At 39.7% G+C, this 15,389-nt stretch overlaps 1 protein-coding gene across 3 annotated transcripts in view; it reads left to right on the forward strand.

The window, feature by feature from the left end:
* Nucleotides 1–15,389, forward strand: part of KDM7A (lysine demethylase 7A) — a 90,693-nt gene that overhangs the window by 52,982 nt on the left and 22,322 nt on the right. For all 3 annotated transcript variants that reach the window (XM_064574891.1, XM_045864186.3, XM_064574892.1), the window contains 4 exons: nucleotides 2,225–2,312; nucleotides 3,496–3,602; nucleotides 6,986–7,077; nucleotides 9,328–9,417. In XM_064574891.1, coding sequence (XP_064430961.1) covers nucleotides 2,225–2,312; nucleotides 3,496–3,602; nucleotides 6,986–7,077; nucleotides 9,328–9,417 — 377 coding nt within the window. The remainder of the gene's footprint in view (nucleotides 1–2,224; nucleotides 2,313–3,495; nucleotides 3,603–6,985; nucleotides 7,078–9,327; nucleotides 9,418–15,389) is intronic.

The raw sequence follows: 15,389 nt of genomic DNA on the forward strand, positions 1-15,389 counted from the left end.
GTAATGTCCTTTGCACAAAATTTTAAAATTTTGATGACATGCTTTCAATTTTAACGGGTCAGCTCTCCATTGCTATCAAAGGCCAACCCTGCTGTAAGAATCTGGGCTGCTGTCCTGGGACACTGGAGGCAGTGGGTATATTTTGAGGGACCCTGGGAAGGGACTGAATACCAGCCTTAGCTATAGTCTCAAGTATAGGTATCAGGAGTGTCACTTTGAGATGTGACTGAATGCAGGCTGTGGACTCTCCCAGCCACTGGTTTTGAGAATTATGGTTTTCCGATGTGGGTGACCTTACTTGCCGGAGTTCACAGGGATCTGTTGCCACAGGCCTTGCTTTCTTGCCTTGCCTCTGGTGTATGTAATAATAAATAGGTATTGAATAAATGAATGAATACATGCCAGACTTTATAAAATCTAGATAAGTATCAATATTTTTATTGTGCATGAGCTCAGCTCCTCCCTTAATTCCTCTTCCCAGGGCTCCCTTTTGCAACAAATATTTTGTTATGCTCTCTTCAAAATCTTGAATTCAAATTCATTCATGCTATAACCTCCTATACCAATTATGTCCCCCCAAATTGATGTAATGATCTAACTGGAATAGAAAGAAGAAACCAAAAAGCAATTTATAATAAAATACTATTTCAAAATGTGCCTGCTCATACAGGTGTATGATTGGCAACTCAAATTCTATAGCATTGGTGTAGATTAGTGGTTCTCAAATGTCACTGAGCATTAGAATCATCTGGAGGGCTTATTAAAGCATGAATTGCTGGGCCTCATCCCCAGCGGTTCTGATTCAGTAGATCTGGGGGGCAGGGGGGCGGGAGGGCCGTGTTGAGAATTGCATTTCTAAAGGTTCCCAATTGTTGGCTGTTGCTGCCAGTCTGGGGCCGCACTTAGACAACCACTGCCCTAGGGACTGTTGCTTTTTCCCAGGGTAGCTGGCAACTGATAAATTTCCAGACAGACTATAGTTTCCTTCAACTTACAGAGTAGTTGTATTCCTGGAAAATTGTGCCAAAACTGTGCAAAAAATACTTGGCTTACTTATATAATGGACTTACAGTTTCTAGACTTAGACCATTAATGGCAGATTTTGTACCTATATGAATGCCCAGCAGAGAGTCCTGAGTAATGCACGACTGTTGCTTACTATATGGAGTGGCCTGCTTGTTGCATCCCTGGCTCTCGCTCATGTAATATCACTGATGCCTCTTGATCATTGAGACAATCAAAAAAAATCCTCAAACGTTCCTTAACATCCTTTACAGGCAGTGCTGCCTCTGTTGAGAACCACTGATCGGTAGGATTTGTAGCTGACAAAAATTTTTCATTTGTGATTTCAGGGTGAAGCTCAAGGCTTTGTGCCTTTGAGCACACAAATGGCACCACTTGAAAGTGAGTCTTTAACGGAATTTTTTCCGTGTCATAGCATAGTGAGGGATCAAAAAATGAAAAATATAAAGAAAATGGGATCTATTTTAATAGCTAATTTTTACTCGCAAACATACTTGTACATATTTATTTTTATATGAAGGCTTTATGTTCAGTCCATGGATTTTGTTTTCAAAAGTTAGGCATCATCTTTTAGAAATGATTCTTACTTTGAAAACATATTTATGGGAAAATAAGACATCATTTTAATTGCCAACATTTGTATCTTAGGACCCATAGCCCTCCACAGCGAAATGTGGGTGATCTCCCTTTTTCTTCTTAGTGCCAGGTCTCCAGTTGAATTCCACTCCTGCTCCTTGCTTAGTCCCTCAGAGCACTGCTCATTTCTGGATGACACTAAAGAAGTGAAGTGCACAGCCAGTCCCATGTTCATTTAATGGAAATGTGCTCACTTTATTCTTTACCGTATTTGACTCCTCTTAGAGTAACATTTTGAATGTGAAATTGGATTGTGTTTTTAAACTAAAAAACTAAAACAGCAGCAACCACAAAAACCATCACCTATCCTGTACCATGATTTTGTCTGATTGGATCAATGCATTTGTTTTCTGAAACTCAGCACAGAGTCTGGCATATAATCGGTATTTAATAAATACTTGAACGAATGTGTCTCTAGATTATAATAGGCATTAACTTCTCCAGCTCTGGTGGAGTATGAAGTAAACTGGTGTTGGTATTTTGAGTTTCTCATTTCACAGGTAGAGATCACATTTGTTTGGTTTAACTATTGGAAACTCACTGATGTATATTTTAACTGTTCCAGGGTGGATTCATGCTGTGCTCACATCTCAGGACTGTATGGCTTTTGGGGGGAACTTTCTGCATAACCTTAACATTGGCATGCAGCTCAGGTTTGTGTCATAGGGATCTAAAAGATCTTTTGTTTTTTCTTAAATAAGATATTATTTTTAAAGTTTCAAACAAATAAATTCAGTAATATATTTTAATTGCAATCTCAGAGGTAGGCCTTGAGGAATTATTAGGAATAGGACCTTTAAACCAAATGTATTACCATAAGATTTTGTTAGAAAGACTCCTTGATGCATTTCAAGTCTAAAAACAAAAAGAGTCATTTATTCAGTTTGACACTAAATATATCCCTGAATTTCAAAATTTTATAAAAATGTGTGGGCTCTATCCTTTGGCTGTTTTTACAGTTAGGGAAAGGAACCAAATCCAGTCAGACTCGGTGCTGATGGAAAGTAATCCGAATTTAGGATTGCTGCTTTAGTTTTGCTGTGGGTAAAGGATTAACAGCTATTTTCCCTTATGTCTGAGATTGACCTTTGGGTAACTCTGTTCCCCCGGTAGCCTAAAGAGAGTAGAATGTTACCAGGCTACACTGTTTAAGGTAAGATGACTTCTGACTGATTAACTGCCTCAGGACTGGGAGAACTAGAGAATCCATATGTTTGGGCTTTCCTGAGTGTGGTGACTCTTGTAACTTGGCAAGCCCCGAGGGAACCCTGGAAGCTATGTGTCTGTAGAGATATTTCGAGAAATAGTGTCATGAAGCTCGAAGCCAGGGCACCTCCCACACCGTCAAATGTGAATCTTGCTTCTTTACCTGGAGTGTCCCTGGGGGAAAGAGGACTACTGGCTGTAGGGATTGCTGCCAGGACTCCCATAGAAGAATAACACTGTGGCAGGCTGTGGATCCTGTCTTCTCACCTCCACCAGCGCCAAGTGTGTCCTTGAGCTTGAATGCTTAGTAGAGCCTAAAGAAGACTCCCGGAGTGGGTGTTGTGGTGCTAACACAGGGAGCTGTTTTCTACACGTACTGTTTTATTTGTTATGGTGGAACCCTTGTGAAATTCCTTCTGCTAAGACGACGATGCATATCCCAAGGTTCTGATCTTTGGGAAGACCAGTGTAAATCTTCAGTATGCTGTCAGATTTGTTAAGGTCAGACCCGGATAAGATCACAGTTCATTCTTATTCAAATGTGTGCTCGTTTTATTTTCCTTAAGTTGGTTGCCTCCATTTAACTTGGAAATGCTAATATTAATACTAAATTTCTTCAAATTTCTCTAGGTGTTATGAGATGGAAAAAAGGCTAAAAACACCAGATCTTTTCAAATTCCCTTTCTTTGAAGCCATATGTTGGTTTGTAGCCAAAAATTTGCTGGAAACCTTGAAAGGTAATTAATAATCTATACATTATGATGCCTGATGTTTGTAAATTCGTGAAAAGCCACTGATAGAAAGAGGGGCTCCTTTATTATTATTATGGTGTAGCTATTGCTCCTGTTTTGTTTTTTAAAACATGCATGATTTCCCCTGTCAGGAGCCTTTTAACACATCAGACTCTCTAGTCCGTAGCCTTAAAAATCAGATCTATGAAGAGCTGCATCAGAACAGCACAGGTAATACTGAAAAATGTTCATTTCACCCTGGACTCTAGCAGCCTGCACACACTGTCAGACATGTAAACGTGCCTCCCTCACAAGTGCAGTTCAAGCTACAGGACTGTTTCTGTCATGTGTGTTCCCAAACATTTGCTTTAAAAAATCGAGGGAAGGGGCGCCTGGGTGGCTCCATCGTTAAGCTTCTGCCTTCGGCTCAGGTCGTGATCCCGGGGTCCTGGGATCGAGCCCCGCGTCGGGCTCCCTGCTCGGCGGGAAGCCTGCTCTCCCTCTCCCACTCCCCCTGCTTGTGTTCCGCTCTTGCTGTGTCTCTCTCTGTCAGATAAATAAAATCTTAAAAAAAAAAAATCGAGGGACTTTTTCATGTCCTGAGAGAAGCAGGGAGTGCTTGTGCCATTACCATTACGACTATGATGCTGGCTGGTCCAAGACACCTGTTAGCACAAACCAGCTGAAGGTCAGGCTATGAGTCTGTTGAAGAAAATGGTTTTGGGAGGGGACATTTATTTAAACTTAGCTACCTTTTTTATGTGGAATTTCAGATTTTGGTGTTTTATCTTTGGTTTCAAAATTGGAGACTGATTGTCATGTCTACTTCTATTTGTTCTTTTGCTTGTGCCCACGAGAACACAGTTTGTCTGGTTTTTGTGTTGTTTGACTTTTCTAATCAGTTTGCAAATAGTGCTACTATTATAACAGATTAAACAGTAAAGTCTGTTCTAAACATATGGGTTTTTTAAATTTCCATTTAAAAGTTGCACAGGAAGAAAAGGTAAAATGAAAAGAAACAATAACTTACTTCCCAGGGTAGCATGCACAGAATTAAATGATAAAATCACTTATGATTTTCTCCGCAAACAACAAAACCAAAAAACAGCCTCGTTCTCTTTGGAAGGAACAGTAGGGCCCCATCCCACACCATGCAGCAGTATAGAGATCAATGTCTTGACGTGGTGCAGGTATATATGTATGATGGAAGAAGGAGCCCATGGATGAAGAAGATTGGCTTCTTTCTTTTTTTTTTTTTTTTAAAGATTTTATTTATTTATTTGAGAGAGAGAATGAGAGAGAGAGAGCACATGAGAGGGGGGAGGGTCAGAGGGAGAAGCAGACTCCCTGCCGAGCAGGGAGCCCGATGCGGGACTCGATCCCCGGACTCCAAGATCATGACCTGAGCTGAAAGCAGTCGCTTAACCGACTGAGCCACCCAGGTGCCCGAGGATTGGCTTCTTTCTGCACAAGACCAGTCTCTCTCCAAAAATGCATCCTTATCCTGAGTCCCTGACTTACTCAATGTTTTCAGGTATTGGTGAGGCTGAGGCAGCTCATCTTCAGTGAGTGTGTCTTGGTGTCTTGGCTGCAGGAATCTCACAGGGGACCACACATAGAGTTGCCGTATGTAGCTTCTAGTAGAGTGATGGGCAGTAAAGTCTCCTATCCAAGTAGAAGCCTAGAAAAATAGGAACACTTACAAATACTTACAAAAAATTTGTAAATGTCCTTGTGTTTTGGAAATACAACCCGGTTACTGAACCCTCCAGATAAGAGATTGGCAGTTCAGTACGCAGAAGGTTCAGTGTCTTTTTCCATCTTTTCTCTCCTCACTAACATACGCCCACACTTCAAGTGATGCTTTTTCCTAATGTCCAAGAGGGGGTTCATCAGTCAGCTTTTTAGAACAAAGTTAAGGATTTATCTGAAAGGTGAAATCTTGCTGTTCCTCTTGCAGCCGCAAACTGCAAGTTGCTTGGTCTTAGAATGATTTAGCCTTTGTTTTAGGCCATTGAGAGTTCAGAAGTGTTGAGGTCTGACTGGATAGATGACCCTGTACATTAACGACTTAAAAGAGACTACTGTAAAAGGATACTGGTAGGTCAGGTTTTAGCACATTTTTATTTCATCAGCTGGATCAGTACAGGTTAGGATACCTGGCAGTACTTGGGGTCAATCCAGTCCCACTAAGGCTGGGGTGAAATGACCATTGTACCAATTGCCGTCCTCCTAGGCATTCATCCTGGAAGCAGGGATGGTGGTCCTGTCGTGCCACATTATGTTCTTCCATCCCTGATCTTTTAACTTGCCACTGTGGCCTGTTATTTACCAGCTGTCAGACTGTTACTAGGCTTATATGATGGGTTAAATGAGGAGAGATTGTATGAAACTTAACTGTGTTTAGTGTAATAATAAAACTGGACTAATTCTGGACTTATGTGAGTAAATTAGCCATTGGACAGAAGTGAAACCTTTTGCTTTTGCTTCAACTTACCCGAATTTTATTAGACTTTTTTTTTTTTTTAAAGATTTTATTTATTTATTTGACAGAGAGAATGAGATAGAGAGAGAGAGCATGAGAGAGGGGAGGGTCAGAGGGAGAGGCAGACTCCCTGCCGAGCAGGGAGCCCGATGCGGGACTCGATCCCGGGACTCCAGGATCATGACTTGAGCCGAAGGCAGTTGCTTAACCAACTGAGCCACCCAGGCACCCGACTTACCCGAATTTTAGACCGTATCTGATATATTTTGTGTGAGTTTCAGATAATGTTAAAGACCTGGGAAAGGTGCGTGTGTGTGTGTGTGTGTGTGGTGTGTTTACCTTCACGTTCGTGAACTGTGTCATGCCCGTGGCTGACTGTATAGCCCGCACACTGCATACGTACACACGGTTCTGACAGTTCAAATACTAATTATAAGGCTCACCTGGGTCACTTGTACCACTGGCTCAGCCTCGCCAGTACCTTTGAAACATCCAGTCATTTTTCCCCATTGCACCCCCCTCCCTCCCTTCTGAAGAGAACCCCTATCCTGACTTCTGTGGCGATCCTTTTCTTCAGTTTCATCACCTGTGTCACAAACGATACAGTAGTTTAATGGCTTCCATTTTTAGAGTTCACGTGAATAGATCCAGGCCGACGTTGTTGCGTGACTTGTCTCTTACTCAGCACCGTTTGTGAGCTTCCATTTACTTGGAGCATTCGGTACCACCACGTTTAATGTCATTCCGTTTCTTTTTCTTTCTTGCTTTTTCTTTCACCTTTTTCCCTCTCTGGGAATTCAGAAGTTACACAGTTTGATAGTTGGTGATTGCTCAGCATCTGGAGCTGACCCTGTTACCTTCGGAGCACTTTAACTCCTTTCCCCACCCACTTCCATCCCCACAGAACTGAGAGAAGATGGTTTCCAGCCTCAGACTTACCTAGTACAGGGAGTGAAAGCACTGCATGCTGCTTTAAAGTTATGGATGAAGAAAGAAGTAAGTCGTTTTCTTTGGAGAAGTAATTGTTATTGTTTCTATGGCAAGATCGAAAACAAGAGTCCTTATGCTGCTTTGGCAGCACGTGAGTGGTGGCAGTCGAGGGAATGGAAATCACTCTTTTGGTACAACCTCCATTTTATTGTATAGTGTATACAAATGTGCTGGTTTATATTTATGAGAATAAAGTACCTAAGTATTTCTTTAATCTGGAAAAGAAAGTAATTCAGATGTATTTAGGATATTGACTAAGAAATGAACATGTAGTTATAGGATAATAATAAATAACTTGGAGCTCGCATCTGCTCTCGTTATCCCCATTTTACATATGGAGAAGCTGAGGTTCAAAGAATTTTATGTAACTTGCCCAAGATTTTGTGGTGGACCTCGGACTAAAGCTCAGTCTCTGTGACTGCAAAGCCCACATTCCTTTCCATCTGCTAGACTTTCATAAGAATGAAGGAAAAGGGAGGTCAAGTTGCAAGCAGGAGCTTTCATTTTTCACTAAAATGTGATGTTTGCATTTGAATCCTTCTGCCTCTGAGAGGTCATCCCAGATCCCCATTTGGAATCAGCATGTCCGTGTCCTTCCCTTCTGCTTATGTAGCACATTTCTTGTGCCAGTGGACTTACAGGTAATGTCTGTAAAGTAATATATTCCTATCTCCTTCACTAGGTTTATGAGCTCTTGAAAACCAGGGACTTGCTCCTCTTTATTTCCCTCCTGGAACTTTACATGCCACTCTTTAACAAGTGATAGATACGTGAGCTGATGAAAATATATTTCCATGCTAATTTTTTGAATGTCCACTTGAAATAAAAATCCTGCTCTTAGATACTGGAGACAGTTATCAATAGGTTACCCTCCCAGTAACTTTCTACTCTTTTCACTTGATTACCATTGCTCTTGTGTACGCACTAGAGCACGGCACTGTGGAAGCAGTCAGGAAAGTAGAAATCAGGTCTTTGAGGGCCAGAGAGGTCATCATGGAGATGAAGGGAGTAAGTCCATTACAGAACTGTATAACAAGGTAATAACAAAATAAAGTATGTGTTGCAAAAACCGTATAATGTGTTACCTGCTGAAGGCTTTAGATAAGTTGTTCTCAGACTTGTGTGTTTGTCAGAATCTTTTAAAAAATAAACTCCCTGGATCCTCCCTGAGAGATACTGATTTAATAGATTGGTGGTGGGATCTGAACCTCTGTTTTTAACAAACTTTGTCGGTGATTTTGATGCACAGTAAGATACATCAGTAATAAATACTGTTAATTCGTGACATTTGAAGTGCTCTTTCAAAAGCATGGTGTTTGCATTTAACTCTCTCTTCGCCTTGCGCCACCAGGAGAGGGCAGCTCAGCACAGCGCTCAAGAGCATGGACTCTGGAGTCAGATGTTTGGGTTCATATCTCAGCTGTGCTGCCAATAAACTAGCGAACCTCTGTGCTTTCGTTCCCTCAGTTGTAAAATGAGAATAATAGTAGTATCTCTGTCACAGTGTTGTTGAAAGGATTAATGAGTTAATGCTCGTAAAGTGCTTAACAGTATAGAATCTTGACTGACACAGTTAGCACTTACTGTTACTGTTGTTACTAGTCTGTTTTAACAAATTATGCTAAAGCCAAGGAGAAGATGTAAAGCAAAAGTAAAAACTAGCATATTGAATGCGTCTAAAAAATTAAAATGTTCTTAGATACAAAGGTTATTATTTAGAAATAGACATAAGAAATAATGGCAGTAGTTTGCATTTAGATAGATATGGTAACTCAGCGATTCCTCTGTCCTATTGATGGGATCTTTTTCCTAGTAAAAGAAAAAAAGCTTACAAAAATTTATTCAAAATCAGACCTCCCATAGGAAATAGGATCATTTTTTTAGTGCCTGTGTTCCCACTTATAAATCCTAATGTATTATGAATTAAATGCTGGACTTAATTAGTTACTTTACTAATTATAGTAGTAGTTAGAATCACAGTAGGCTTTAAGGGATAGAGTACAGGGTTACCTCTCAGTATAAAGCAAAATTCACTGTGAGACAGTCCATCTTTAACTCAAGCTAAGAGGATTTTGTAAGTTAATAAGGATCTCCTTAAAGAGTATTGTACCAACTACATGAACTCTGAGACCTGGCTTACTAGTATTTTGCTATGTCTATAAAATCTAGAGAATCCAAAATTTGTTTAGTAAATAGTTTTTGTCTATTACAGTGTAAATAACTTTGGTTGTCTTATCTTTGTTAATCCAAATACAGCTTGTATCTGAACATGCCTTTGAGATCCCAGACAATGTCAGACCTGGACATCTTATTAAAGAACTTTCAAAAGTAATTCGAGCAATAGAGGTAAGAGTAGAAACTGTCATCTAAATGCTTGGTTACTGTCTGCTTTGAGAAGCAAATGGATCTATCATCACATTACAAACTTCAAAAGCCCTTATACTCTTAGATGAAATAGAATGAGCTGCGTCTTGGAAGGACTCTCAGGTTTCCAGGCTTCCAAAGTCCTACAGAGAAATTTAGAGTGTTGTATCCTAATGAGGTGAGAAGGAAGCAGTTACCAGTTACTTCAGTTTCTTCAGCATACTCCAAGAATAAGAAATACAGCATACACAAAATTTCAGATCCCATTCATTTCTGCTATGCAGAGATGAATATGTGTTAAGTAATTAGAGGAAGAGAGAAAATGTAAGGTGGGGTGAGTAGAGCCAGGTGAAGCTGGTTTGGAAACTGGGATGCTATTAGTGGTGTGAGGCAAGGAGACCCCCTTGACTGAAGTATTAGAACAACTTGGTTAGGGGCGCCTGGGTGGCTCAGTTGGTTAAGCGACTGCCTTCAGCTCAGGTCATGATCCTGGAGTCCCGGGATTGAGTCCCACATTGGGCTCCCCGCTCAGCAGGGGGTCTGCTTCTCCCTCTGATCCCCTTCCCTCTCGTGCTCTCTGTCTCTCATTCTCTCTCTCTCAAATAAATAAATAAAATCTTTAAAAAAAAAAAAGAACAACTTGGTTACGTAAATGCCCCTTGATAAAAGTCCATAAAATCTGAGATTAAGTGTTTTAACTTATTAATTAGGAACTATTCTGGGTATTAAAGGAGATTTTGATTAAAGTAATTCTTCAGGAAGCTGGTTCTGTTAGTGTCTAGCTTGAACTGAAAGGAAATTAAGTGGAGGAATGGAGGCTACCTGGTAATTTAACAGCTTAGATTAGGGCTGTGTTTGGGGAATGGAAGAGGTATACATCTAAGAAATAATGAAGTGCTGCGTTTAATATCCTTGGATACAATATTTCATATAATTCTCAGGGTGTTCAGATATGGCAGAAAAATATTTTCTATTTTTAAAGAGTGGTGGTAATTGCACATAAATAGATTTTTTAATGAAAAGTCACATATATAATCTTAAATACATATGTAGATGTATAAATATATAAATCTCATATATGATAACCAAAGCTAAGAATGAATTCAGTAAGAAAGGTGTGGGTCTATTTTTTTTTTTCTTTAAAGATTTTCTTTATTTATTTGACAGAGAGAGAGATAGCGAGAGCAGGAACACAAGCAGGGGGAGTGGGAGAGGGAGAAGCTGGCTTCCTGCTGAGCAGAGAGCCTGATGTGGGACTCGATCCCAGGACCCTGGGATCATGACCTGAGCCGAAGGCAGACGCTTAACGACTGAGCCACCCAGGCGCCCAAGGGTCTATTTGAAAACTATAAATCTTTACTAAGAGAAGTGAAACAATAATTGAATAAATGTCATTTCTAAAATATGTCAGTACTAAGTTAATATCACGTATTTAAAATGCTGAGTTATACCTGCAAGAATAATTGGGCAAAAGTAGCCAACAACGTGTTTATTTTTCTTAAAAATTGGAGGGTTGCGAGTACAGAAGGCAGCAAAATGGCTGTAGAAAAGTGTGCAAAGAAAATAAACAGGTATTTCACTAAAGAAGAAATAGAAATGACAATCCAATAAAAATATGAAAAATGTTCTCAGTATGTGAAAATGTATTCAGCCACATTATGCCAAATAATTTGTGATTTCATATGATCATTTGTCTAATGGGCAGAGATAAAATTCTGTATTCTTGTCCTGCTGGTTAGGAAGTATAAATTAGTTTGTGCTTTCTAAATGGCATATCCCTTAATTGAGCATTTTCCCTTTAATAAAATAAGTAAGAGGATTCTAATTAAACTTGGTAGATTGACCATACCTGAACTAAAAGGATAGTACAAGAATAAAAAAGATATTCCTTGGGGCACCTGGGTGGCTCAGTCATTAAGTGTCTCCCTTTGGCTCAGGTCATGATCCCAGCGTCCTGGGATCGAGCCCCACATCAGGCTCCCTGCTCAGTGGGGCGTCTGCTTCCCTCTCTCCCTCTGCCCGCCATTCCCCCTGCTTGTGCTTGCTCACTCCCTCTGTATCAAATAAATAAATAAAATCTTAAAAAAAAAAAAGAATAAAAAAGATATTCCTGAAGACATAGAGAATAATAGAGATGAACTCCAGCCAGTTTTGGAAGCTGGAAAGCAAATATACAAGTGATCACTGGTTTAGCTGGCTAGAGAGCCAAAATTGTGTGGGCAGAGGGAAAAGCCCAGAGGCAAGTCTTACTTGTACAGGAGAACCTACAAAAAGCCAGGAATTAGGGATACTCGGACTCTCTGAATATGAGTGGAGGTGGGATTGAGAACAGGATTGATTATAGGTCCATTTAAGAAATGAATTGATTTCCAAATCCCTATCTTAACACATGCCGAAAACTCTGGAGGTTTAGTTGTTTGAGAGATTGAACTTGAGACTGGACTTTGGGACACTGAACCCAGCTGAGGGACATGGGTACCATACTGAAAACAAGAGGATTGAGTGACAGTCTACATAGTGAATGGTTCTTTTTCCACTTGACTCTCCAAACACTAGCACCCTGGCCTATACCTCCCAGGCCAAGAAGATCCACTGATAGTGACCATTTGAAACCTTCCGATGGAACAACCCAGGCAGCTTCCTACAATGAACCCAAGCCCTACTCACACAGAGCTCCCAGTTAGCTTTTTTCTTTTTGCATGCAGTGAAATGCACAGATCATAAAAGTACAGTTTGAGTTTTGATGAAAACTCAGTAGACACTTGTGTAATGAATACTGCCATTGAGACCTATAAATCATTTTTGTCACCCCAGAAAGTCTTTTCTCCCCCTTCTAGTCAGTCTGACTACCATAAGCTACCACCATTCAGACCTGTGTGGCTCTCATCGCAGATTAGTTTGCCTGTTTTTTAATTTCAAATAAAGGCAATCATACAGTATATCCTATTTTTGTGTCTGGCTTCTTTCAGCATAATGCTTTTGAGATTCATCCATGTTGTTGCATCTGCCAGGAGTTCTTTTTTTGTTGCTGAGTGGTATTCCACTGAATGAATAAACCGTGATTTGTTTTCCCTTCTTCTTTTGATGGATATTTGGGTCATATACAGATAGGGCTAGTATGAATAAAACTTATAAACAACCTTGTATGTCTTTTTGTGGCAAAAACATGTTTTCATGTTTCGGGGGGTAAGTACCTGGGAGTAGAGTTATCAAGTCATAAGTGAATTTCCACTTTCTAAGAATCTGCCAAACAGTTTTCCAAAATGGTTGTGTTGCTGTCACCACCAACGTGTAGGAGTTGTCATTCTATATTCTTGCTAGTGTTTGGTGTTTTCCGCCTTTTAATTTTTGCTTTTCTAGAGAGTATGAAATAGTCTTTCATTGTGGTGTTAATTTGCATTTTCCTAAAGACTAATGATGTTGAGCACCTTTTCTTGTGCATTGGCTATTTGTGTATCTTTTCTTTTTTTTTATTATGTTATGTTAATCACCATACATTACATCATTAGTTTTTGATATCTTTTCTTATGAGGTACCTCTTTGAAGTTTTTGACCATTTAAGAAATTATGTTGTCTTTTTTGACTTGTAGGAGTTCATTATATATCTTAGACACAAGTTCTTTGTCATTTGGCATGCATGCATTCATGTATGATGAATATAGTGAATATTTACAAACCACAGCCTGTGGCTTATCTTTTCATTATCTTAATGGTGTCTTTTTCCGAGCAGAAATTTTTAATTTTGAAGAAGATCAATTTGTAAATTAGTTTTCTTATTTATAGAAGATCAATTTGTAAATTAGTTTTCTTATTTATAGTTGCTTATTTATAGTTAGTTTTTTTTAGTGTCCTCTCTAAGAAATCTTTGCCCACCCCAAGGGTTGAAGATACTTTTTTTTTTCTGGAAGCCTGTTTTACAATTGGGTAAATAGCTAATCGTGAATTTTTGTGTGTAGCATAAGGTAAATTTTAAGGCATTATTTTCCTCCCATATGTTTATCTAGTTGTCTAGATAAACATACCATTTCTTTTTTTTTTTTTTTTAATTTATTTATTTGACAGAGAGAGCACAAGTAGGTAGAGTGGCAGGCAGAGGGGAAGGGAGAAGCAGGCTCTCTGCTGAGCAGGGAGCCCGATGCGGGGCTCGATCCTAGGACCCTGGGATCATGACCTGAGCCAAAGGCAGCCACTTAACCGACTGAGCCACCCAGGCGCCCCAAACATACCATTTCTTGAAATCAATTAGCTTTTATTGCTTTCTCCTTTAATATGCATGGAGTGCCAAGAAGAGTTTTGAAGACGACAACCAAAAATAAAGGAGAAAAAGAAAAAAAATGTATTTGAAGGAAATAAATAAGTTCTTTAGCCCAAAACCCAAATATTAATAATTTATATCCTTGAGAGAAAAGAGTACATAAATATTGCTTCCATGAAAAAAGAACAGATGGCTATAACAAAGGAGCATTAAAAGAAGAAAGAAAAGGGGTTCTTGGAAATTAGAAATATAATAGAAACAAAATATAGGGAAGCCTGGGTGGCTCAGTTGGTTAAGCATCTGCCTTCGGCTCAGGTCATGATCCCGGGGTCCTGGGATCGAGTCCACGTCAGGCTCCTTGTTCAGTGGGGAGGCTGCTTCTCCCTCTACCTCTGCTCCTATCTCCCCCCCCCCCAGCTTGTTCTCTCTCTCTCTGACAAATAAATAAATAAAATCTTAATTTAAAAAAAAACACCCAAGAAACTCCTTTCTGTCTTAAAAAAAATTTAGTAAACTCATTGGAAGATAAAGTTGGGAAAATCTCTCATAAAGTTAAAAAAAAAAAAAAGACTAAAATAGGACAGAAAAATTAGGAGGTCATTTTACATAGTCACCATCAAAATAATAGGAGGTCCAGATAGAACATAGAAAACAAGGAGAAGATAATTAGAGGAATAGTCAAAGATGATGTTTTAGAATTCAAGGACACATCTTCCCTACAGAATGCCCAAGTACAGTGAGTGAGAAAAGACCTATGCCAAGGCACATAGTGGTTACATTTTAGAATGCATGTAACAGAGTATATCCTGCGATCAGGGATCAAGCCGCACAGAGGGCTCCTTGCTCAGCAGGGAACCTGCTTCTCCCTCTGCCTGCCTCCCCCCCTGCTTGTGCTCTCTTGCTCTCTCTCAAATAAATAAATGAAATCTTAAAAAAAGATGCCAAAGAGGCAAGATCTCAAAAAATTTACCTCCCATGGACCCCTTCTCAGGAAATTCTTAGAGGGGGTGCTGTTCCAAAAGAGAGGAAATAAGCCAAAAAAGGAGCTCTGGAATTCTTCCAACAAATATGGAATACCCAGATGGGCAGAGAGCAGGGAAGAAAACAGAGGCTCTGCCTTCATGGAGCTGAGTAGGAAGAGACTAGCCATAAATATTTTAATGTATCAGGAATTGACAAATGCTATGAAGAAAGATACAGAAGGGGGAAAAGATGGGGAGTGACAGCCAGAGATGGTGGTGGGGGCTGCAGTTTTAAGTGGTGGAGTGCAAGCAGGGCAGGAGGGATTTTTGATGACCTGTGTAGGCCGGGAGAGCAGCCAGTCCGGGTTGGATTCAGGAGGATGAAGGGCTCCGTATTTGTTGTTTATCTGAAATTCAAATTGAACTGGGCATCTTGTACTTTAGCTGGCATTCCTGTCCAGGGGGGATGTCTCCGAAGAAAAATACAAAATTTATACATTACCTAATGTGTTTAAATGTTTGCATTCTTCCAGTGAAGAATTTTGGGATCAACTAGTGATAGATACATAGAAAACAAAGCAGCTATAGAGTGAGACAATTATAAACTCAAGGGAAAGTCAAAGATGTAAAAAAAAAAAAAAAAGGAAATGTAATAATATACTATGTGGCACTGGGTTGTAAATACTTTTTACCAAGTCCAGTTTACTGAAGGAACAGGAAGTATGTGTACATTTAGA

This window comes from Mirounga angustirostris, unplaced genomic scaffold (assembly GCF_029215605.1).
Source record: "Mirounga angustirostris isolate CCGP_5_RB_7025 unplaced genomic scaffold, mMirAng1.0.hap1 SCAF_12, whole genome shotgun sequence".
In the NCBI taxonomy this organism is placed as follows: Eukaryota; Metazoa; Chordata; class Mammalia; order Carnivora; family Phocidae; genus Mirounga; species Mirounga angustirostris.